The following is a 23,829-nucleotide window of genomic DNA, read 5'->3' as shown; positions in this document are numbered from 1 at the left end:
ATTTAAGCATAAGAGTGGGAGAATGAGAAGGAAAGAAGCATCATTTTATTAGCCCACTTGAAAGACCAGCTCCATCAAGACTTTTCTCTTCCTGATCTAAACTTTGTCTATTTGATTATTTAAAAACAATATTTAAATTTAAGAGTTTGTGCCTGAATTTGCCTTCTCCCATTTGTTCACTATTCTTTTTAGACTGAAGAGATTAGTTTTTTTTCTGTGATGCTTTCTAGTAGGAAAGTGATAGTATAAAATAAAAAAATTAAACTTTCCATCTCTGGCATTCTTTTCTTCTAAACCAAATCCAGGTAAAGATAAAGGTAAAGGTTCCCCTCACACATATGTGCATTCCCGACTCTTGTAACTCCCAGGCAGCTTCCAAGCAGGCTGGGAGGGACATAAGTGGTTGTTGCAAGGTGCATGAAGGGTCATTGGGATGTGACATGAGTGCAGTGGGGCTTGGATTGGCTTATGCACAGTACATGAAGGGCTGGTGTGGTGTGAGGATAATGGGGCTGAGAGTGAGTGCTGCAGGTTGGGGGGGGAACCTACCTGAGCAACCTGCTATTCTTCCTACTTGTTTTCTTTGTGGGAAGCCAGCAGGGAAGATAGCAAATGTCCATCACAAGATTGCAAGATGCTGCAACCATCGCAAAGTGTGATCCAGTTGCCAAGGGCCCAGATCGCAATCATATGACCACATGGGGTGCTGGAACGGCCAGAACTTTGAGTACCAGCCACAAATATTCATTCATTCAATGCCACTGTAAGCTTGAATGGTCACTGAAAGAATGTCAATAATTGAGGACTACCTCACAGTTTTTAGCATTTATAATTTTCATCGAAGGAAAAATTCTCCATCTCCTAAATATCTGAATCTCAATACCATGTCTGATTTTTCTAGTTCTTTCTTTGAGATGTAATGGTCAGAACTATAGATTGTTTTCCAAGTATTGAGATTTGAAAATATTGTATAAAGTTATTACAAAATCTTAATATTATTTATTTAACAAGCCCAAGACCAGAGTCCACCTGCTGTTTAGGGAAGTTATTGACTTGGTTCAAATTTTTGCAGGATCCCTTTTTTCATGACTACTAGCTTCAATACTCCTACCACTGTGTATGCCAACATCAGATTTTTTTACACAATGTTTCCTTGTATTTGCTATTTTGTTGTCAGTCCTTTTAATTATCTCTCTAGAGTACTTTGCTTCCCCCCCCCCCCCCAATTTTTAGCATTTTGAATTCTTGGTGCTATCCTGCTATCCATCAGGTTGGTTCACCTGTAACTCCAAATCTTTATTAATTTGTTAAAAATAGATGACCTATTTTTTTTCCTCCTCACACAATAACAATTATTTATTTATATATACTTCACTACATAGTTTTGTTTTTAAGACAGTTTAAATGGATAAGCCCTAATCTTTGTCCTTACAATGAAAACTGAGCATAACAATTTGGTATAGGGGAATATGGCCAGATCTGGGGCCTCCGCAAAAGCATTAGGTCACAAAGGGCCTGTGCATTGTGAGTTATCCACCATATTCTAAAAGGTTAGTGAGACTAGCTTGGCAAAAACCATGTTCATTTTTCTTCAGCAAGAAACATTTTATTTATTTTACTATGAGCTATCAAAATGACTTTCAATATAAATAATGACATTCAGTATCAAATTATATGAGCATCTTAAATTTTGATTATTTGAGAGTAAATCATTTGTTTAATTTAAATATTTTATATAAATAACTCTCTCGGGAGACTGTAGAAACAGAAATGGTTTTCCGCAGGAATTTCCTACATTTCCCAAACTTTATTAATGCTAAGGGTACATATTTACCTTTAAGGTAATCTTGGTATTCACAATCTCAATCTTCATGGGAATAACTTCAGGAATGACTTCATCTTCAAGGAAGAGTCCAATGCTAGAAAGAGATGATGTCAGCAGTTCTGTCTCATAGCTATGGATCAGCATATGAAAAAACCCATTTTGGACAGACAGAGGTGAGTGCACTGCAGCACTTGGTCCAATTTCATATCGTAAGCACACCTCAGGTTGGGTTTGGATAGTTTCAGTAGTTGTAGACCTCTCTGTGTTTGTATCTCCTGAAGAATAAAATCATTCCAACTGATAGTTTTCAGTAATAATTATACCATTACTATTACTATAAATAAAACATAGAGATCTGGATGGCAAAGGGAATGAACGGTTTGTAAAAAAGAAAACGTACAACGCTAACTGAATAATATTATAAGGGCTTAACGGCATGGCTGGCATTTGAACTGGATGCTAAGAATTTACCGCTAGAAGTTAGACAGGGTAAGGATAAAAACAAAATTGGGATAAAATTAATAAATATATATATTTAATAATTTTTTATTCTGTCATTCTTCAAAACTGCAGTTTGGTAGCAATATCCAAGAAATCCATGAAAACTGCAACCAAAATTTTTGGGGCCACAGATAGCCCTAGCTATACACTTCAGCTCTATCCACATCTGATAACAGCACTTATACACTATAATCAGGGGTATCAAATTCACATCGTCACGGCAGCATCATGTGACGTATCAGGACTTTCCGCCCCCTTTACTAAATCGGGATGGGCATGGCCAGCGTGTGATGCATCTGGCCCATGGGCCACGAGTTTGACAGACATGATATAGAAAGTTCTAAAGAAAAGTGACCCTGAGCAGAAAATAAAGATTCTCCAGTTCAGGGTTAGTGGATGGGGGATTGTTCCCATATAATAATAATGTGCTAGGAAAGAAGAAGTGTGGTTGAAGCTAAAGAACAATTGGCTCTTTATGCTTCATCTCTCTTAAGGACCTAATAAGAGAAGAGCTGGGTTAATCAATGGTAGCAAAAATCGAGCAATCTGATAGTACCACTCATTATCAAGCAAATGCTTTACCTCCTATTTTCTTCAGCTCTGCTCATAACACTTAGAATTATGAAGGAACCTGGTATTAACTCTTAGCATGTCTGATTTCAAAAATTAACTGCTGTTTTTTTTTGTGCTCCATTGTTGATGAGAGGAAGCAAAGAGGGATTATTATTTCAATATCACTTATGTACTGAGACACACAACTGTGCTAGCAGAGAAAGATTTTATTTACACAGATTTGTACATTTGCATCAAAGCGGCCCAACGGCAGCTAAATACTTTGCTGGCAGCTAACATACCTGTGGGAGCATTCTGCAGATACTGCCACATGCTGATATTTCCCAAATGTTCAGGAGTTAATTCCATAACTTGAAGAGCAAGTGTCATATCATTCCTCTTGGATTCTATGACACAATTCAATTCATTTGTCTTTAACACCAGCACAGAAACCTAAAACAGAAAGCTTAGAATAAATGGATGCTGCTCTCAGATGCCACAGAAAAACTGTTGGTAAAAAAACAAGACAAAAAAAATAATAATCACAAAAATCTGACCAACTGAGTAGTAGGGTCCTGTGCACTCAGAGAAGCTGAGCTGTTAACACACGTAGATCCTCTTTCTTCGTCTCCCACTGAGCTTGGTCTAATGTCTTTATCATTAAGCATCTGAGGAAGTTGTCCTAAGGTAAGAAGATCAAGACTGGGCTCTGAAATTTAAAAAAAAAAACATTTTAAATATTTTCTTAGCACAAAAAAGATTATAAGAATTCTGGGGAGGGGGGAAGGCTGCAGTTCTTCAGTACTAATTCTAGCATGAGTTATCTAGAATTCTGACTTCTTTTGCCCCCCCCCCCAAAAGAAAGTTTTAAAACTGAAATAAAGAATATTATAGTATTATTATTACAGTTGATTGCAGTCAGCCAGATGTTTAGAGTGGATTTGACATTTTTAATCCACTTATCCTTCCCAAGGCCTTTGAATAAACAGATGTTGTTGTTTAATGTTGTTAAAGATATCATTGCAAGTTGTAAGCTGTTCCAAGTAAAATTGCCTTTTTGCAAATGACTGATTTTGTTAATGCCGAAGGTGTTCAGGTGATGTTCTAGATTTCTCTCTCTCCCCCCCCCCCCCCAATCTCTCTCTCACATGAACACACACACTCTCACAATTCACTGGCTTTCAAGCTTAAAGGAGGCCAAACGACTCAATCTTCTGCTTTTTGAACCAGCACCTTAACAACTATATCAAACTGAGTCACTTCTATATCTTTGCATAAAAATGAGTAACATTTAGATTTGAATACAATAATTTAAAAAATGGATTCAATTCCAGTGCAACATCTTGGTAGAAATTATGAGTGGTTCCTCTAATATTGTCATATTCAGGACATTTTGAAGAACTTTATTTGCCTACATATACCTGTGATTTATTGTCCTCTTTATTGATCAGTCAACACTGGCAGCACATAACCAATTGTCATAAATTTAAAAAACTAAGTAGCTTTTGCCCTTGTTAGTCTTTAAATAGGGAACGATTTGTGAAGTTTAAGATTATAGGCTAGACATCAATATTAAACAAAAATATCAGAAAGGTTATTGCTTGACTTAAGAATAGTTTTATTTAATGGGGGAAATGACTTAAAGAAAACAAAAAAGTAGAGGATAATACATGTAGCTTAGGGTGAACTATGGAGTCTTTGGTGATCTCTGAGCTCAGTTGTTCATTTGCAAGACATTTCATTCCCCAACTAGGTAACATCATCAATGGCATGATATTATATAGTTGGGTACTGGAATGTTTGTAAGCAAATAACAAAGCTCAGAGGGCACCAAGTGCTAAATATAAGTCCCATGTTTCTTCATCTTGATATTTGATTTTTGGTTTCTGTTACTTTGGTAAGGGTTATCAACAGCAATTACATGACCATCAAAATCTATGACAAGAAAAAAATCTCACCATCAAAACACTCAACAAGGAGACTGTGCAATTTTTTGCGATCAATTTTAGCTGGTCCCAATGGAATTCCAAATGCCCAGTTAAAACTCGAGACAGGAATGCTGTTAATCCAGGTCAGAGCCTGGAAGATGACGGTAATATACTGGCTTAAAATGCACTTCTTTCCAATTGGACTGACCCCCCTTAATTTTAACAGATAATTTGTCTTCTCCCTGGAAACAGGCAGTGGAGTATAAGTTGACTTCATATGGGGTCTCTCTACAATTTTTTATATCAATAGGCTATGATCAAGCCAAATAATTATCAAAGAATAAGCGATGTAGAGTTTCAGACCAAAGTCAACATTTGTCCCAACATGACAGAATGTGAATAAATTAAGGGACATGGAAATCAGCATGTTATCTGCAAAACCTAATATTCTCCAAGTTGCGAAAAGCATTTTTAAAGCTAGTTAAAATACTCTTCCACCAGCAGTACTTCAAGGCAGGTATAATAAAACTCCCCATAGCAGAGTGCACCTGCCTATGTGGCAATAAGGAAATTGAAACCATCTCACACAAATTATTGTTATATTGCTAATTTCAGAGGAATATAAAGTTTATTTATATTTCACCTCAATAGATAATACCCAGGGATAGTAGATATTTTTTTTCTGACTCATCTTCTCCAGGATGGGTCACTCACTACATAACCTATGCACAGATGAATTTTGTGCTGCCACAATGAAAATAAGAAAAAATGGTTGAAGTGGTTTAAGAAGTTCTCACTTTTATCCATCACTTTTAGATTTTTTTCCAAACATAATCATTTAACAGACCAGATTATATAATTCCCAACATTACTACTGCCATACCTTCTTGGAGCTGCTAAGGGTAACAGCAACATGTAGCTCCCCGCCAATTCCTTATACCTATTAGATATAGATCAATGCCCACTAGACGCTCTGCTCTACCTAGCCTTTTAAAAAACATATTCTTTTAATTAAAAAATGAGAGAGAAAGTTGGCATGTTGTAAGAGACAGTACTAGCATATTTATTTATGGGAATACCTTTGGGCCCAACACAGGTTCCACTGGGATGATAGATACCAACCATTCTGGTAAATGATTGACTTATGATGACTCGACACAGCAGCTGTTTTGTGAATATGCAAGGTAGCCATTTGTAAGTCATCCTCTAAAATACTAAATGTTTTTACTTTACGATTCCATTAAGTTCCATTTGATGAATTTGTAATGATCAAAACCCAATAAGGTCTTATTACCTGAATCCATAAGCATAACAAAGCCATCACTGCCATCACTATCTAATGACAGTCTATCTTCAAGACCACTGCCATCTAATGAATTGGTATCAAAGGAATGTTGCGAAGCAGTCTTCTTCATGGAGGAGAAACGTGCACTTTCACTATTACGTCCTACTTGATTCACTGCTGCCTCTTCAGGTTTTGGTGAAAGATCTCTGCTGACAACCACAGATCAAAATTTGTTGGTGTTAATGAACATAGTCATCATGGGAACCTACAGATGTGGCCATAAGTGTTGCTGTACCTTCACTTTTTCTAGAAAGTCCCAATTTGTCATGAAGAAAATTAAATTTGACAGAAGTAGATGACATCCACCATTCTTTATTCTATAGCCCTTTGGTTTTGGTTTAACATATTCTTGTAATTAAAAAGTTGCACAGACATAATTATTGGTGGCTCTTAGAAGCTAAGTGACATTATTAAATTTTAGTAATCCCTCAAGCAGATTATTTCCTAAAATGCATGCTGAAAAGCCACAGTTCTTCTGGGAGACTGTCCTTTGGCCAGATGAAACAAAATTAGAGCTTGTTGATAAGTCACAGCAGTTCTGTGACTTATGTCACAGTTGTGTGTTCACAGGGAAGAAAATGATACTTTTAAAGAAAAGAACACTGTCCCTACAAATGAATCATGGATGAAGCTCCATAATGTTATGGGGCTGCTTTGCTGCCTCTGGTACTGCCTTTTACACCTTGCTGGATACAGTGAAATCAGAACATTATCAAGATATTCTGGAGTGAAATATAGTGAGAAACCAGGATAATAACCTAAAACTTACATCTCAGAGAATGTTAACAAAACCAACAATGGCTGAAAAATAAACACCGGTTTGTTCTGAAGTGGGTGCTTGCTATGAGTTCTGATCTGAATCCAATAGAACAAAGCTGAAAATCCCAGTTGGGAGAAGAACCCATCAAACATGAGATAACTGGGACAATTTTGCTCAAATGGAATGGAATGGAACGAATTGCCAATTGAGAAGTGTAGAAATATTATTCAAGGCTCTAGAAAGAGTTTGACCGCAGTTATTGCCTCAAAAAGGTGTGCTATAAAATATTAGTTTATGAGTACCAATAATTATGTCCGTGCCCAGTCACACCTCAAATGTAAAGCATCTATGGAATAATGAACAGTGGATGCTGTTCACTTGTGTCAGTTTTAATTTATTGAATTGGAATTACAGATAATCCTTGACTTATGACCATAATTGAGCAAAAAATTTATGTTGCTAAGTGAGCCATATGTTAAGTGAATTTTCCCCATTTTACAACTTTTCTTGCCACAGCTGTTAAGTGAATCACTGCAGTTGTTAAGTTAGTAACATGGTTGTTAACTGAATCTGGCTTTGCCATTGACTTTTGCTTGTCAGGTCGCAAAAGGGGATGACATGACACCAGTGCACTGTAACCTTCATAAATACAAACCAGTTGCCAAGTATCTGAATTTTGATCATGTGACCATGGAGATGCTGAAACAGTCATAAGTGTGAAAAACTGGCATAAGTCACTTTTTTCTCAGTGCTGTTTTAACTTTGGACAGTCATTGAATGAACTGTTGTAAGTTGAGGACTACCAGTATTTGGGAAAAGTTGAGGAGTACCAATACCTTTGGCCACATCTGTATATATTACACATGCAGTTTTGTATTCTGCAAGAAAAAAACACATCACAGTTCCTGCTTTCCTACTTCTCTGAGAGGAATAGCAGATACATTTGGTCTCACTGGAATCATATGCTATTTCCTATAAGCAGTATTTTACCACACCCACCCACTCACAAGAATAAATACAAAGATGAATTAGAAGACAGAAATGAGCTGCTTCAGTGGCTTCAGTGTATGGAATGAAAGGGACATTTTGCCCTCTCAAATGTTACATGGCTAGCAGTAAATACCTCTATTGAGTTTAAAAAATAGCAAAGATATAAAGATATCTAAATAGATTGTTTTAACTGACACTTTCCATAATACCATTTGTAATTCTGAAAAAATAGGGTAAACTCCAAAACTCTAGAGAGGAAAGGTGGCAACGATAAATTAATTACAAGAGGGGGCTAAAAGACTAGCATAGTAAAAATACCAGGAGATTTATCTAAAGACAATCTACAATGTTCACAGCTTGTTTGTAAAATTCTAAAACTACAATTCATTAATATCATAGCAGAGAAGTTCATCCTAAAGCCAGCATATGGAATAAATGAAGGGCAGGCTCTCTTAGTGACAAGATTTTTAGAAAAAGTGTAATCAAAAGGAACTATAATCAAAGGGCTATAAATATTTAAATAGCAGGGAAAAGATAAAGTAAAAACGAACTCTGGATTATACTTGCCCAAAACACATAAAAGAAGAAAGAACATAAAATAGTAATAATCACTATTATCCTAATTGTTGTATTAGTTTAAAGTTTTACTCACTTGATTTGGGGGTGGAACAGCATTTTCTGCATAGTGGAAGCCATTTTTTCCTTGCTCAAGCTGAAAGCATCTTTTGTTATTGACACGGCTTCTTTAGTGAGGTCCATTGTAACATGCAAGGCTTCCTTGGTGGCATCCTTTGTTATATGCAATGCACTACATAACTCCAACTCCATGTTTCTCAATGGAATCAACTCTTCTTGCCCATTAAGAGAGACATGTATACCACCTAAAGGATCTACAATGGAAGATGGTCTGGAAGGAAGAACTTCAGAAGTCTTAGGAAGGTTGATGTGCTCATACTGTTTTTCTGCATCAAGGATTTCTTCAGCTTCATGTGCTTCTTCTACAGGACTCCTCTGTCCAGTGGCTTGACTATGAAATTCTTCTTCCGTCAAAGATCCATCAGTTTGAGATTTCACCATTCCGTTTTGCGATGCAGTCATATTTCTATCTGTATTCTCAGTTCCAGTATCTTCTGACATTTTTATGGGACTACTATTTTCCTTCTCGGAGCTAACATCTGACTTCGGCTCTTTGCTTTCAGCAATTAGTCTTTCCCTACTCTCTGAAGCTGAGAGTTCAGATTCAACTAGACTGGTAGTATCTGAATCTATAGATCTCGGTTCTAGTGAAGAACCAGGAACAGGATGCATTAGCAAAGCTACCTCAGTACTGTTGAACATGATGCCTATGCAAGTGGTTATGGAATCTAAAGGCGACCCCGTTATTTCCTGGGTATCTAGGGTAAATTGCTCTTGAAAAGTCTGTAGTACTTCTTTCATCCGAAGTAGCATCAAATATTGATAATGATTGAGTTGCACCTTCACATGTGTACTTGAATACAGAAGAACATGGACATCAGCAGATATTTCCAGATCATTATCATTTCCTTCATCATCAACAGTACAACTTTCTTCCAAGACTTCCTTTGCCTCTGGGGTAAGGTAGATACTTCTCAAATTCTGCTCAGTCTTTGATCTTTGGCAGAATTGCTCCTCACCAGAAAAGACCTGGTTCTCAGTATGATTACTAAAAGTTGTGGAAGATTTAAGTCTAACGTTTGAGGTAGATGAAACCTTCAGCATTGCTGCTTGGGCTTGTTCCCATTTCTTTGGGAGGCAAGCCCACACACAGAGTGGAAATGGGTAGATAAAGTTAAGGGGCTGTCCTTTGGAACTTTTGGTCCCCTCAAAGTCCAAGGACACCTGGGTAAAATTAACAGACCAAAGATCTTCAAAAATGGAAGATTTGCCAGGAAAGTGGCAGAAATCTGTGTGCTGCTGGACATTGGTATCCACTTGGTATGCATGACGAAGAAAGAGAGTATGCAAGAGACTAAAGTTGTCCTGAAATTTAGGGAATTTGGTATAGCTAGAATGGAAGAATTCAGAAGCAGCAAATCTACGGAACAGGTTCTGCAGGGCTAAACAGCTGCAATGAGGTGCATGCCTTGTATTAGTAGCTGTCACTTCTGATGTGGATATAGAGAGACACTGGGGACGGTCCTGGTGTTCAATTACTTTTTTGTCCACTGGGATGTTTACCTGTATGAGGTACAGAAAGAATAGTAAGAATGATCTATATGGCTGTAAAAGTACAGAAATAAAACATGATGTAAGTGAGTATTTAAAAATGCTTACAGCATACTACTAACATTTATCTTGATTGCCAGTTATTTATCTTAGCAATAGGAAACTGAAGCTGACAGCTTGTGATCTACATGAGGCCACACAACTCTGTTATGTCTGAGTAAGGAAAAAATGAAATTTTCCAAACCTAACATATGATTTCACAAGACATTTGTAGTCTATATAACAGAAATACACTGTTTAAACAGTTTTACCATAATTAGAAGACTCCAGTAATCTTTTTCTATTATTTAAAAACTTGTACTATAAGTACTAGTACAAGGGGAATTTTACTTCATAAAGCTTGTAGAAGGAGTGTCATCTTATATGGTAGCAAAATATCTGGAGTCTAGTAACAACTTTTTCAACTAACAAATTTATTAAAAGACATAAGCTTTTGTGAGCTGCATAAGAAGCATGTGCCTTTTAACAAAAATTGTTAGTTAGAGAGGTGCTATCAGACTTCTGATTTTTCTTCCTTTCAGTAACTAGGATATTATGTTGATTGACTTTGTCTGATTTTCATATGGGTTATAATACAATGATGACATTGCAATAGTAAAAATTACCCCTATATGAGTAACAATAAAACTCAATTAAAGTGACTGCAAGAAATGATCCAGTTAAAATACTATCAGTGAATGCAGGACCAAAAATAGGGGGTTGCAAGAGATCTATAGGCTGTCAGTGGATAAGACAAACAAGCGTACCTGGGCTTTTCACAGATTGTCCTATTTGAAATGTACTTGCTCTGTACCTGCTACACTTAGGAGAGCGCAGAGATACAAAGGACATCCTCAGTTGACAACAAAATTTCATACAAATGATCAATCTTAATTATCAACAATATTTATCAATGAGTCACTTTCTCTCCGATTAGGAGATTTTTATGATTTTCTACAATACAGCACTGAAGAAAGCTGTCAAATGTTTCACTAACTCCACGGGAAGAAAGATCCAAGAGCTTGTTCCACTAAAAGAAATTCTCCCTCATTCATCCTCCTTACCTCAAGATCTTTTTGTCTGCCTAATTTGAGACACAGTAGAAGCAAAAGCAAATAAACAAACCTTTAACATAAAGCCATCCAATCGAATATCAATGTGTTCCTCCCTTTTTCCAGAGCTCTCTAGCTTGTATATAGCTTTAAACTGTTGTAGACTGCGATAGAGATCAAGGCAGAATAAATTCACCCAAAGCATGCTCCTTGTGTCCAAAGTGAAAACCAAGCCATTCATCTGCAAGTACAAGTTTGGACTTGGGACTGATGAAAAGAAAATATATATATAGGTTAGTGTTCCATTGATTCTTGTCTCCAATAGCAATCAATCTTGAAACCAATTTTGAACCATTTAGATCAACGACTGGCTATGTTAATTGGGTATGATATGGGATTGTAGTCAAAACATGTGGAGAACTTTCATTAGGGAAAGCTGCCTTAAATAGGGCTACAGCAGCGGTCTCCAACCTTTGTGGCTTGACAGCCCAGCTGGCGAGGGGGAAAGGGGAACTGGGCCATATGACCAACGGGCCAGTGGAAACATGTATGCATCATCCCGCTGCTCATGCGAGTGGAGCTGCGTGCACATAAGAGATGGTATTCTACTGGTTCAGACCGGATCGCCCGAACCAGTAGCGGAAATCGAGGGTGGCTCCACCCACCCGCACCTGGCTCTATGGCATCCCATTTAGATCCTTTTTTCGCCAAAAGTGCATGCACGGAGATGGAGCGTGTGCTCACATTTGCAAACCGATAGGGAAGATAAGTGTATACCACCCCTGGTGCACATGTGCTTGCCAGCCCGCGTCTCATACAGCCCAATTCTGAACAGGCCATAGCCCAATAGTAGGCCATGGCCCAGGATTTGGGGACCCCTCATCTAGAGGGATGCCTCATGCCCCCTACAGGCCTTCTTTGGACAAATTTCCGAATCCCCAGGTAGACAGAGCATACTCCTAAAATGTAATGAAGAAGTAGAAAGAATGAAATGCTTCCAGGTAAAGAACTCAAATGAAAGGGCTGTGCAACTGCTATTCTAATACAAGATTATTATTATTTTTTTGCATTAAGAGAAACATGATGGAAATGAAAGGGAAATGTGCTAAGCTGAAAAAAATAGTAATGTTGATACTTTTATCAAATTTCATAAAAGATTAGAGAAATATGATTCCTGAGATCATCACCTGGAAAAGTAGTGTGGTCTGGAAAATAGTACTCTGTGAAAACTATATGGATTGCTGACGTATGTTCAGGAAGATTCAATAACTTCCTCCTACATGAAAGTAATGTTGAAGGTTTCTTACTCTGCTGTCCAGCTGTAGAAACCTGGAAAGCAACAGAAATATTGTATATGTACGTAGGTACATACATATGAATTATGACAGCGATACTCTTTGGATTTTTACACTTAAGTATATGTAATCTAGGACATAAAATGAAAGATTTTAGAAGAAAAGCACTAGTCACTGAAATGTTTGAAGTACTATTACACAGTACTTTTCAAATAGTATATTCTTGTGTTATAAGTAATCAGTTTGGTTTTCTGGGAACATGAACAGAATGTGAGATAGAAATTTGAACTGACACTTATTCCCTCTCTTTTTTCTTTTTTGGGTGGCAAACTGTTTTGCTCTAACACAGTTCTTTTTTTAATTAATGATTTAAAAAAATACAAACCATAAAAGACAGAAGCTATATCAAAATAATAAGGTAGTAAAATATAATAAGGAAAATCCAAGGACATGTAATCCTCATTTAGTAACTGTCTTCTTTAGTAACCACTTGAAGTTATGACAGTGATAAAAAAGTAACTACGATAATAAATCCTCACATTTACAACCTTTATAGGTCTACAGAATAAAAGAAAGTGGAAGGTCAATTTGTTTTGCTTATCAAGTTGCTATTCCCACCGTGGTTGCTAAACAAGGACTACCTATATGCAAACATGGGATCTAAAATATCAATATCTTTGTTAGTTATAGAGTTATATAAAATGTGTTGTGTCATTTCTTAAAGGAAAAATGAAATTACTATTAAGCTTTAAACTAAGAGTATATTATAAATCACTAACTAGAATTACAGACTGTCATGAATTAGACCAATATTAAAAATCTAATTTCTTATAAAGTTGAAATATAAACTCTACTGTAAATGTGAAAAATCATAAAAGATGATCTGCGATGATACCAGTTAAAAATCAAACTTGAAAAAAATTAATCAGACATATGTTTTTAGTTATTTCTTCTTTAAAAATCAGAAATACATAAGCAGATATTTATGATTTGGCTCTGAAAGGAAGAAAATTAAGAAATTGACTTAAGCTTTTACAAATCTTACTGGATGAAATCATATTTATAGAAGATGACAACGATCTCTTGTTCTGGTCTGGCCCATCATGCCCCACCAATGACAATGAATAGGATCACTGGGATAAATAATTATCTACTCTTAGCAGAGGTAAGTTCCTACTGGTTTAGACCACTATTAGTTTTGCATGCCAATAAAAATGCTTTGTTGCATCTCTCTCCAAATGTTCCGATACCTTAGTTAAGTGGCATTTTCCCATATCAATAGCAACAAGACACAGATGAGGCAACATATCTGTGTGATATTCACTTTTCCATATAAATGTTAGAACTTTACCTGATGAATATCCAGATCGTCAACTCGAACAACCAGGCAACTGGATCGGAGTCTATTCCATGCAGGCCGTTGGTGTCCTAGCAGGGTATGAGGTGGTGGGCTGTTCTGATGTAAGCCCTTCTCTGTAGAGCTTTTTGGAGAACTAGAAACAGCATCTTAAAACAAAACCATTATAATAATCAGAACAAATTCTTCCTTTTAGCAATTAAAATAAATCCTTAAGCTTAGAAGTATTGTCCTCTGCTATTCTCACTCTCAGTTCTTTATTTGCATGAAAAGTACCGAATCAACAATACTGAATGCAACTAATAGAGAACTTTATGTGCTTGAAAATTCTACTTTAAAAAACAGTCCCTAGCAGAGACTCAGAAGTTATAGCTTGCCTTATTTGTAAGTTATTGCCATAACTGCCTCTTTGGTATTGTCCTTCCCTTGACTAACAAAAGAAGGCTTTTTGATTGAGGATATTTTAAAATACCTTAATATGCAGAAGTTATCATTACGACTCACCAATGATTATGGGCAACAAAACTTCAGAACTATCTTCCCACATTCAATACATACAGATGTTCTCATGAAAAAATTGCCAAATGGAAAAAACATATATAAATATATATACCGTTTCCCAGAAAATAAGACCTCCCCAGATAATAAGCCCAATCGGGATTTTGAGTGCATGCACTAAAATAAGCCCTCCCTGAAAATATTGCAACACAGCAGCAGCCATGAGGTGACCATGCTCACCACCTCCGGCACCTTAAAAATAATACGACCTCCCTGAAAATAAGGCCAAGCGCTTATTTCCGTGGGGTGGGGGGGATTTCAAAAGAAAATGTCTTATTTTTTGTCTTATTTTCGGGAAAACATGGTATATCTGATTTAGATTCCAGGGTTTAGCTTTCATAAGCTCTTAAAGTATTAGAACCATCACCATTCCAGTTTGAAACAAGAGAAAGTCTACTTTTCTCATGAGTGGGTGCTTTTAAGTACAGTTACACTGAACCAGAGGTGGGTTCCTACCAGTTCGCACCTATTAGGTAGAACCGGTTCATCAAATCTACCGAACCGGTTAGAAGAGGTTCCACCAGTGCACCCGGAAAGCAGGCCACACCTACAGAAGAGGATCCAAAATTTTTTGAAACCCACCACTGCACTGAACCCAGATGTGTATGCATTATTTCTGACATATCATACCACTCCTATTCCTAAATTTCACTTTTTAATGAGACACATAAGTTGCACAATGCAATATGGATGTTTCAACAGTAGTTTATTTATATAAAAGGTGCCTTGTCTTCACTACTCAGAAGTATTCAGAAGTTGTAGTTGTAGTTGTAGTTTATTCAATTTGTATGCCGCCCTATTCCCGAGGGACTCAGGGTGGCTAACAACCAAGGGGGGAAGGGGATACAAATAGGAAAATAAAGACAAACAAATTAAAACGACAAACAAAGTTAAATGAGGTTTTGAGTGAGCAAATACAGAAGAGACAAGTAATCAAAAAAAGTGCTTTGGTAAATATGAGCACATCTGAAGAACCTTTTTTGAATGGTTAACAAAGTCATGCTGTTGCTAAACCTTGTATGTTTGCTCTGAAAGCTGCTCCCAGTCATCTGCAGCTGCAAAACCTTGATAAGGAACCTTGAGTTACCTTGTCTCTTTTTCAAGGGAGATTCCTTCTCTGCAGTTTTAAAGGAGGCAGGACTTATTTCTTCACTATATTTTCCCATCTTGTTTTGGAATTCATTCACTAGTTTTTTTGCCCAATGTTCCCAGGTCTCCATGGCATCGCAATATCGCACCCAATGTCTGCAGCTATCACCTGAATAAAATAGGGAATTTAAATTGACAAAATGACAATAGTTCTGTCATTCAGCTCATTTCATTTTTGAAGACATATTTCTAATTTGAACCTCTCCGATCAACCAAGTTAAAAGGTTTTGTTGTTGTTAACTGGACATTTAATTTTCTTATCTGAAAATGTATTAAGACGTAATCTGTTTTCCATTGTACAATAGCTTAACAAATGTTGCCATTTGATTCCAAACCACATTCTTAAAACCATTCCTATCTCTAATGGAATTTGTACACAGTAAATGGGTATTTGTTACTCATAGTTTTGCTCAGTAATGTTGACTTCCCTCAATGTCTTCTTTGTTAAAAGAAATATTATCTGCCCACTTTTAAACAGAATAGAAGTGGAAGGGACCTTGGAGGTCTTCTAGTCCAACCCCCTGCTCAATGCAAGAGGCCCTATACCAGTAATGGCGAACCTTTTGGGCACCGAGTGCCCAAACCGGAACATGTGTGCATGCGCGTGCGTGCCGGAGCACCAGAAACCTGAAGACCAGCTGGCCATCACTCACATGCCTGTTTTTTGGGCTGTTTTCAGGCTGTTTTTGGCCTGGAAAACGGCCCAGAAACAGCCTGTTTTTTGGCCATTTTTCTGGCCATTTTCCAATGCCCACAAAGACCAGCTGGCCAGTGCACATGTGCGTGCCGGAAACCAGAAGAGCAGCTGGCAATGGTGCGTGTGCCCACAGAGAGGAATACCATTTCAGATAGGTGGCTGTCCAGTCTTTTCTTAAAAAACCCCCGTAATGAAGCCCCTACAATTCTTTTAAAAATAATAGTATAAAGAATGACACAATTCACTATTTTTTCTCCCATCGCAATTATATGACTTTATTTAAATTTAAGTAAAGTGCCATTAATGCTGAGCATTCTATTCCTGATTCTTCAGGAACGGGCTGGATGTTCAGTTCTTCCTCCATTGCAGCAAGTTTAGACAAAAGCTAACAATATCCCCTGCGTTTTCCCACCTACTACACTCATTTCACTTGCTATAATAGAATATTAGTGCTGATACAACATCTCACTAATTTTGCGACATACCTGCCCAGTGGAAAGGATAATAGTCAAAGCCCATCTTCCTAAAAGTTAATTGCATTGCACCTCCCACTATACCATGTTTGGAAGCACCTGTGGTAAAATGGAATTAAAATGAGACAAATCCTGGTTGCTGTATACCTAGTTTAGACAAACAGAATATGAATTGGTACTCTAAATAAAATACATTGTTTTAATCATAAATAAATTAGGTCTCACCTCTTGGAATATTTTTTTAAAATGTCAATAATCCCTCACCATCTATTTTTATTGCGATTTTTGTTTTAAAAATATTTTCATTAGATTCTTCAAAATATTTTCATATAGCATGATTCTAATTAGTTATCTAATTAAATAACTAAGCTGAATGATACCCATAAGCATAAAGATACTTATAGCACCCTCCTTTGATGCTTGCAGGTCTCTCTACCTAGATTAGTCTTCTTTTAACATTCTTTTAACAAACAAACGAATATGAACCTACTGTGTTAAAAAGCATTTTATTTCCAATGTAGGCCAAAGCTACAGTATTTAGGCTCCATTAGAAAAATGGGGAATGTGTCTGCAGCCTAATATTGTTCGGGAGAAACATCTGTACCCCAAAAATAAAAAGGAACAACACATGGCATTGGGGGAGGGGCAAGAAGAGATGGTGGGGAGCTATTTCACTAGTTAACAATTTCATTTGTGAATACAGAATTCCCCACAGCATCCTTATTGTAACTGTACCTAACATTCCATATGTGCTCATGAGCTCAAAACAGAGTTCTTGCTACTGAAATGATTTTATAAAAAAGCTGGAATGGGGAAAAAAGAGGAAACAGAGGAACCAAGCAGAAACATCTGCTTAAAATTTCTGCACATGTCACTAGGAAAAAACAACAACACCCGTTACGCTAGTCTCCCAATTTCAGCCCAGGGAAAGCTACCTGTTTCTCGAGTGTGGCTATCATCACAGATGTGAAGGTCCAGACGGGAAATAAGAAGGTGATAGGAAGACTCTTTCATATCATACATCTCAAAATACTGGCTGATAGCTTTATGAGTGCTGCCAAATGACTGGGGCCAAGACTGTTGGGTACTGGGAATAGGAGGTGTGATCTGTAATACAGAAAAATTAAGTACTAATTTACACCGATGCAGAACCCAAGAGGAACAATGGAGATGGCATCGTATCAAAAGACCTCAAATCATCCTATGGAAACAGAAAAATAGGTTTTGAAATACATTAATTTAAGGCAGAATTTCAAATTCAAATCTCTGAATGAATATTAATAAACAGAAAGCCAAACTGGAAAACAGAAAGCCAAACTGGATCTGGGATAATTGTTAAAGACCAATGTTGTGGTTATTGTTGTTGTTTTTGCAGGAGCAATGTGGGATGAAGGGAGGGATGTCATTATGCCTCTTTCCTAAATTAAAATCTAGAAAATATAGCAAACACAGTCTGGAAAAATGAGTGTTTATTTATTTGTTTATAAAATTTATTGTCTGCTCATCTTACCATAGGGTAACAATTATTGAGAATATGATTGAAGCGAAGGAAATATGAATGAAAGATTAGCTGTCCCTCACCTCTAGTCAATCACCCAGCCTCAAAGGCTCAGACTTTAGAATCTGTAGCCTTCCAGATGCAGCTTGATTTTTAATTATCTACTTAATATTCATCTCCACTTCCTCTTTTTAGTCATTAATAAAAATGTTGAGGAACACAGTATGCAGGAATTATTCTTGCATCTCATTTGACCTTGCCCTGGATGAGGAACCATTGATGAATATTCTATTATTGAGTATGGTTTGCCAATCAGGTATGAAACTAACACCTAATGCTGTTCACTCACATTTAAGCAGCTTACTAGTGAGACAATAAAAACAACTATTTCCAAGGCTCTACACTTTCCTGGTAACTGGTACACTGACACGGTGGCTCCCAGCTTCTGCCAACCTAGCAGTTCAAAAGCATGTAAAAATGCAAGTAGAAAAATAGAAAACACCTTTGGTGGGAAGATATCAATGTTCCATGCACCTTTGGCATTTGGTCATGCTGGCCACATGACCACAGAGACGTCTTCGGACAATGCTGGCTCTTCGGCTTTGAAATGGAGATGAGCACTGCCCCCTAGAGTCAGGAACGACTAGCACATATGTCCAAGGGGAACCTTTACCTTTACCTTTACACTTGCCTGATAATTTGTCTTTATGTGTTCCACAAAAGTATTTTTCATTTTAAGGTAATTGCTGGGTTCTTTATTTATCTAATATTGAAGAGCCACAAAGTAATGGTTGTGTAACTATGCTTGGTGCTTGGTTTTATGGTACTCCTGATACAATCTTATATGTATATGTTTTTATATCATTGTATTACTCTTTTCTTTTTTTAAAAAAATACTGCCTTTAGTAATTGGGCAGCTATCTTGATTAAATAACTAACTAAATAAAGCAATATACTGTGCCACATCCTGAGTCAACATTCATTGTCTTTAGGGGGAAAAGTAAAGCAAACTCTCTCTGCCAGCTTACCATTGTCTTTGCTTGTAGATAGCTAGCAGGGAAGATAACAAATGACAATCACCTAATCATGAGTGGCTGCAGCTGCCACAAATGGGAACCAGTTGCCAAGTGTCTGAATCTTAATCATGTCACCATGGAGCACTACAGTAGCAGGAACTGCAAGGACCTTGTAAGTACCACTCATTCACTGCCATTGAAACTGGTGACTAAACAAGTGGTCTTTAACCAAGAACTACCTGTACAGTTTACTATGTAATCTTATGAGAAGCAACATAGTAACTATTGGAAGAAGAGAAAACAATATTACTGTTTGTTCTCCTCTTGCTAATAGTTTTTTTTAAATCCCAGTATGTGACTCATATTCACATAATGTCCAATTTGGATCCATTCCTACATAACTATGGAACAACATATGCTTCTGCTATTTTGGCAGCTTAAAGCTTTGTGAGCTATTATGCCCTTTGTGGTTTGGCACCTGCAAATCTGATGGACTCCTTACTCCAATCAAAATTGGTCCTACCTACTGAGCCGAGGTGGCGCAGTGGTTAAATGCAGCACTGCAGGCTACTTCAGCTGACTGCAGTTCAGCTGTTCAAATCTCACCGGCTCAGGGTTGACTCAGCCTTCCATCCTTCCGAGGTGGGTAAAATGAGGACCCATATTGTTGTTGGGGGCGATATGCTGACTCTGTAAACCGCTTAGAGAGGGCTGAAAGCCCTATGAAGCGGTATATAAGTCTAACTGCTATTGCTATTGCTAAATCATCTCAGGAGAAAGTATTTTTAACTTCCCACTTTTGGGGAAGCAAAAGGAGCCAAGGTCAAGTCTTAGCTGCCTTTTAGCAGCAGCAGCAGCTCTCTGGAATGACCTTCTATTAGAGCGCAGTCTGATCTGTTCATGACACATTCAAGGAAGATGCTGAAGACCAAGCTGTTCTGAAAAGCATTCTAGTACAGACTCAGTCATCTTTACATTTCTTACTGACTGACTGGACAGGAGTAGTAGTTGTTTGTTTTAAACATTTGTTTAAAATGTTTATTTTAACTTTTAAAATATAACTTTAATTCTGCCTATATTGTGTAAAACTATCAGGAATTCTTATATTAAAGGTAAATGTAAAGGTTCCCCTCGCACATATATGCTAATTGTTTCCAACTCTAGGGGGTAGTGCTTATCTCCATTTCAAAGCCAAAGAGCCAGCGCTGTCCAAAGTCTCCGTGGTCATGTGGTCGTCATGACCAAACGCCGAAGGCGCATGGAACGTTGATATCTTCCCACCAAAGATGGTTCCTATTTTTCTACTTGCATTTTTACATGCCTTTGAACTGCTAGGTTGGCAGAAGCTGCGACAAGTAATGGGAGCTCACTCCTTTATGTGACAATAGGGATTCGAACCACCAAACTGTCAACAAGCTCAGTGCTTTAGTCACTGAGTCATCGCGCCCCTTTTCTTAGTATAGTGAGACATAAATGCAATCAATAATATCACATGAAAGAGAGAGGGAGAGAGAGAATAAGTGTATCTTAAAACCTGCAAATATTAAAGGTATTTACTTGGATAGGTTCAGGAGCCAAACTTTTCCTCTGCTGAGCTGATTTCTCCATGGCTTCGCTCAAGGATTCTGCATACTTCATCATTGCCTTCAGCTGGGAGTCAGTTAGCACCCACAACAAGTCATCAAGAAGGAACATGAGCTTAGATGCCAGCACATTGCAATCCTTTGTCTGGCTCATAAAGAGAAAAAGATCAGCACACTGTCTGAAAAGATTTTTATTTATTCCTAAGAATAAGCAGCTTCATTGGTAGCAGCTTTTCATTATTTTTCCCATAAATTAGCAAATGGGCTAATTCCTAGATAATCTCTGAACACAATAAAAGATATCACTTTTATCTGAAAAAGAAAGGAGCAATCAATATTTCACAGTACTTTAAATGAAATGCATTGTATGATTTTTCAACATGTATTTATATAATTAACTGGCTTCCTTAATAATGTGAGTTAAGAATACAAAATTTTTTAAAAGATGCATGGTTTAAACTGCTGTTCAAAAAAAGTCTGGGAAATACAAGAAAAATTGATCAGAGTGGCTGTAAATATGAACTGAGCTCAGGTAAGAAGTTACACTTCATAATACTTGGAAGACTACCACTATATCCTGAGCATTTAATGGAGACATTCCTCTCAACCGTTTAACAACTTTTAAAAACCTATTAAAACCTACCGTGTTTCCCCGAAAATAAGGCAGAATCTTATTTTCTTTTGACCCCCGAAATAAACACTTGCCTTATTTTCGGGGAGGTCTTATTATTTTTGAGGTGCAGGAGGCAGCGAGCATGGTCATCTCATGGCTGCTGCTGTGTTGCAATATTTTCAGGGAGAGCTTATTTTCAGGGAAGGACTTATTTTAATGCATGCGCTCAAAAGCCCAATTGGGATTATTATCTGGGGAGGTCTTATTTTCAGGGAAACAGGGTAGTTTGTCAAGTTTCTGTTCAGATCCTTTTTTAAACAACATATAGTTATTCACTTACGACTGGTTACTTAGTGACAGTTCAAAGTTATGATAGACCCTGAAAATTACAATCCAGGTTATAAGTTTCAATGTCTGCCCTCCTCTTGCAGTCACATGACCATAATTTTGGTGCTCAACAACCAGCCTGCATTTAAAGCTGTTTGCACTGCACAGTGATCACGTGACCATGATTTTCAACTTTTTGCCTAAAACTGGTATTTACTTTTGATCCCCAGCAAAAAAAAAATGTCCATAGTGAATAATGGTTTCACTTAATGCAGCATTCACTTTATGACCATCATGTGCCTAATGACCACCAAAAAAGTCATAAAATTGGGCACAATCACATGATCCCCTGTTTAATGATCATTATAACTTATGACCATAATTGAGGGCTGAATTATGGTTCTATATCAAAAACTACCTGTATAACATATATAAAATCTATTTCTTTTAACTAAAAATCAAGGATCTGAAATTCTTCATTAATAAAAAGATTCTAACTTGTTCAATTGGGAGCGCCACATTTTTCAGCTGGAATATATAATTCAAATGTGTGTTTTTTTTTAAAAAAAATCCATTGGTTTTTCTGTTTTCCAAATTCCAGAGCAGTTGGGGGAAGATATATTCCACTGTTTTATTTCATTATGGGTGAGCTGGGAATTCTTAATGTTTATATCATTAATATATCTAATTATATTAATAATTCTACCCAATAATACTTTTCAGCAAAATATATACCCACCTTTCTCTTAAGTGATATTTGGATTTTGCCCTGGTTGGTAATAAGTCTTAGAGGAGTAGTGAGGGGATCTTGTTCTCCATTTTCTGTAGCATCAGCTTCTATTCGAAGAGTCTGCCAGGTGAGTTCTTTAAATGTTAATACCTTCCAAAGGGAAGCAAGGGGTACAAAAATTTTTTAAAAAATCCTAAAGTTGTCTAAAGTACTTTAAATGATAGGTTAGGAAACAGGCAATTTAAGAAAGAACAAAAAATTACAAACAACTTAGTTTATTTTGAAATGGTTGAAAATCAAAAAGACGTGCAGAGCAACGAAAAAGGTAACCAAATGTTAAAATCTTTGCAAGTCTACAGAAAGCATTCCAAATATGAGGACACCTATTTTATGGGCCTACCTCTCCCTTATGTGAATCAGTGATTCGGGTAAAGCGAAGATCACTTTGCTGCCAGGTGGGGTTAACACTATATCCTTGAAGCTGCCATAATTCAAACGATGCATGGAAGGCCTTGGAGTGTATCTTGATGGTAATTGAATTGACAATAATGTACATACCTTCCACAACCTTCTCTGCAAATCCATATTCACTGTAGAGGAGGAAATACATTTTTAATTGAGTATAATGCTTTAGCTCATCTTAAACATTAAAGCATGTAACTCGGAAATGTGTTAGGCTTATGCAAAGCTATGTTATTTCTAGGTCAGGGCAGGTAGCTAGATTGTTTTCTTTCAATTTTATTATTTACAATTTTTTTAAAAAATCATTAAAATATCTTCTTTGCTGTAATTAATGCTTCAAGCAAACACAAAGCACATTATATATTGCATGGCTTTTGTTAAATATTAGTCCTAAAATGACAATGTGCTATAGTCCCAGCTTTGGTACAGTTGTGACATGTCTCATGTATGTAAATTTTATTCTTCTTTTCAAAAAGAAAATTGCAGAGCCATAAAATAGATGCTTTCTTTTACATCGTTCTTTCTTCTTCAGCAGCTCAAAAAACAAAACAAAACAAAAGCCAACAAGATTTTTTTTTTACTGCCCAACCAACATCTGGGAAAATTAACTGTAATCTGGGTTCCATCCATGTAATAGATGCTGCTCTTAGTTGTACTTTATTAGAAAATATGAGAGTAGCTACAAGAGGAAGATATCAAGAAAAAAAACTTGAAGGGGGAATCTGCTTGATACTTATAGGCTTCAAATTAACATGCATAACAAGGCAATTGAAGTCCATCTTATTTTAAGTGTGAATCGTGTTTAAAAAAGATGAGCCTTTGACTGCCTACACTGTTAAAAACCCGCATCAGACACCACTGCATCACAGTACCATTTGAACTAGAAAAGCAA

General features: G+C 36.9%; 1 protein-coding gene across 5 annotated transcripts in view; it reads right to left on the bottom strand.

The window, feature by feature from the left end:
• UHRF1BP1 (UHRF1 binding protein 1) overlaps positions 1 to 23,829 on the bottom strand; it is a 66,268-nt gene that overhangs the window by 11,022 nt on the left and 31,417 nt on the right. For 2 of the 5 annotated variants that reach the window (XM_032218719.1, XM_032218721.1), the window contains exons 5-18: positions 22,876 to 23,065; positions 22,485 to 22,625; positions 20,780 to 20,950; positions 17,644 to 17,815; positions 16,721 to 16,807; positions 15,477 to 15,647; positions 13,826 to 13,980; positions 12,367 to 12,508; positions 11,253 to 11,446; positions 8,554 to 10,100; positions 6,101 to 6,300; positions 3,436 to 3,587; positions 3,181 to 3,331; positions 1,835 to 2,100 (exon numbers count right to left, since the gene is read on the bottom strand). In XM_032218719.1, the coding sequence (XP_032074610.1) occupies positions 1,835 to 2,100; positions 3,181 to 3,331; positions 3,436 to 3,587; positions 6,101 to 6,300; positions 8,554 to 10,100; positions 11,253 to 11,446; positions 12,367 to 12,508; positions 13,826 to 13,980; positions 15,477 to 15,647; positions 16,721 to 16,807; positions 17,644 to 17,815; positions 20,780 to 20,950; positions 22,485 to 22,625; positions 22,876 to 23,065 (3,739 nt within the window). The remainder of the gene's footprint in view (positions 1 to 1,834; positions 2,101 to 3,180; positions 3,332 to 3,435; positions 3,588 to 6,100; positions 6,301 to 8,553; positions 10,101 to 11,252; positions 11,447 to 12,366; positions 12,509 to 13,825; positions 13,981 to 15,476; positions 15,648 to 16,720; positions 16,808 to 17,643; positions 17,816 to 20,779; positions 20,951 to 22,484; positions 22,626 to 22,875; positions 23,066 to 23,829) is intronic. The other 3 variants (XM_032218720.1, XM_032218722.1, XM_032218723.1) reach the window with 2 other exon arrangements.

This window comes from Thamnophis elegans, chromosome 5 (assembly GCF_009769535.1).
Source record: "Thamnophis elegans isolate rThaEle1 chromosome 5, rThaEle1.pri, whole genome shotgun sequence".
Lineage (NCBI taxonomy): Eukaryota > Metazoa > Chordata > Lepidosauria > Squamata > Colubridae > Thamnophis > Thamnophis elegans.
Note: the sequence above shows the minus strand (reverse complement) of the source record. Positions and strands in the feature narration are given on the sequence as shown.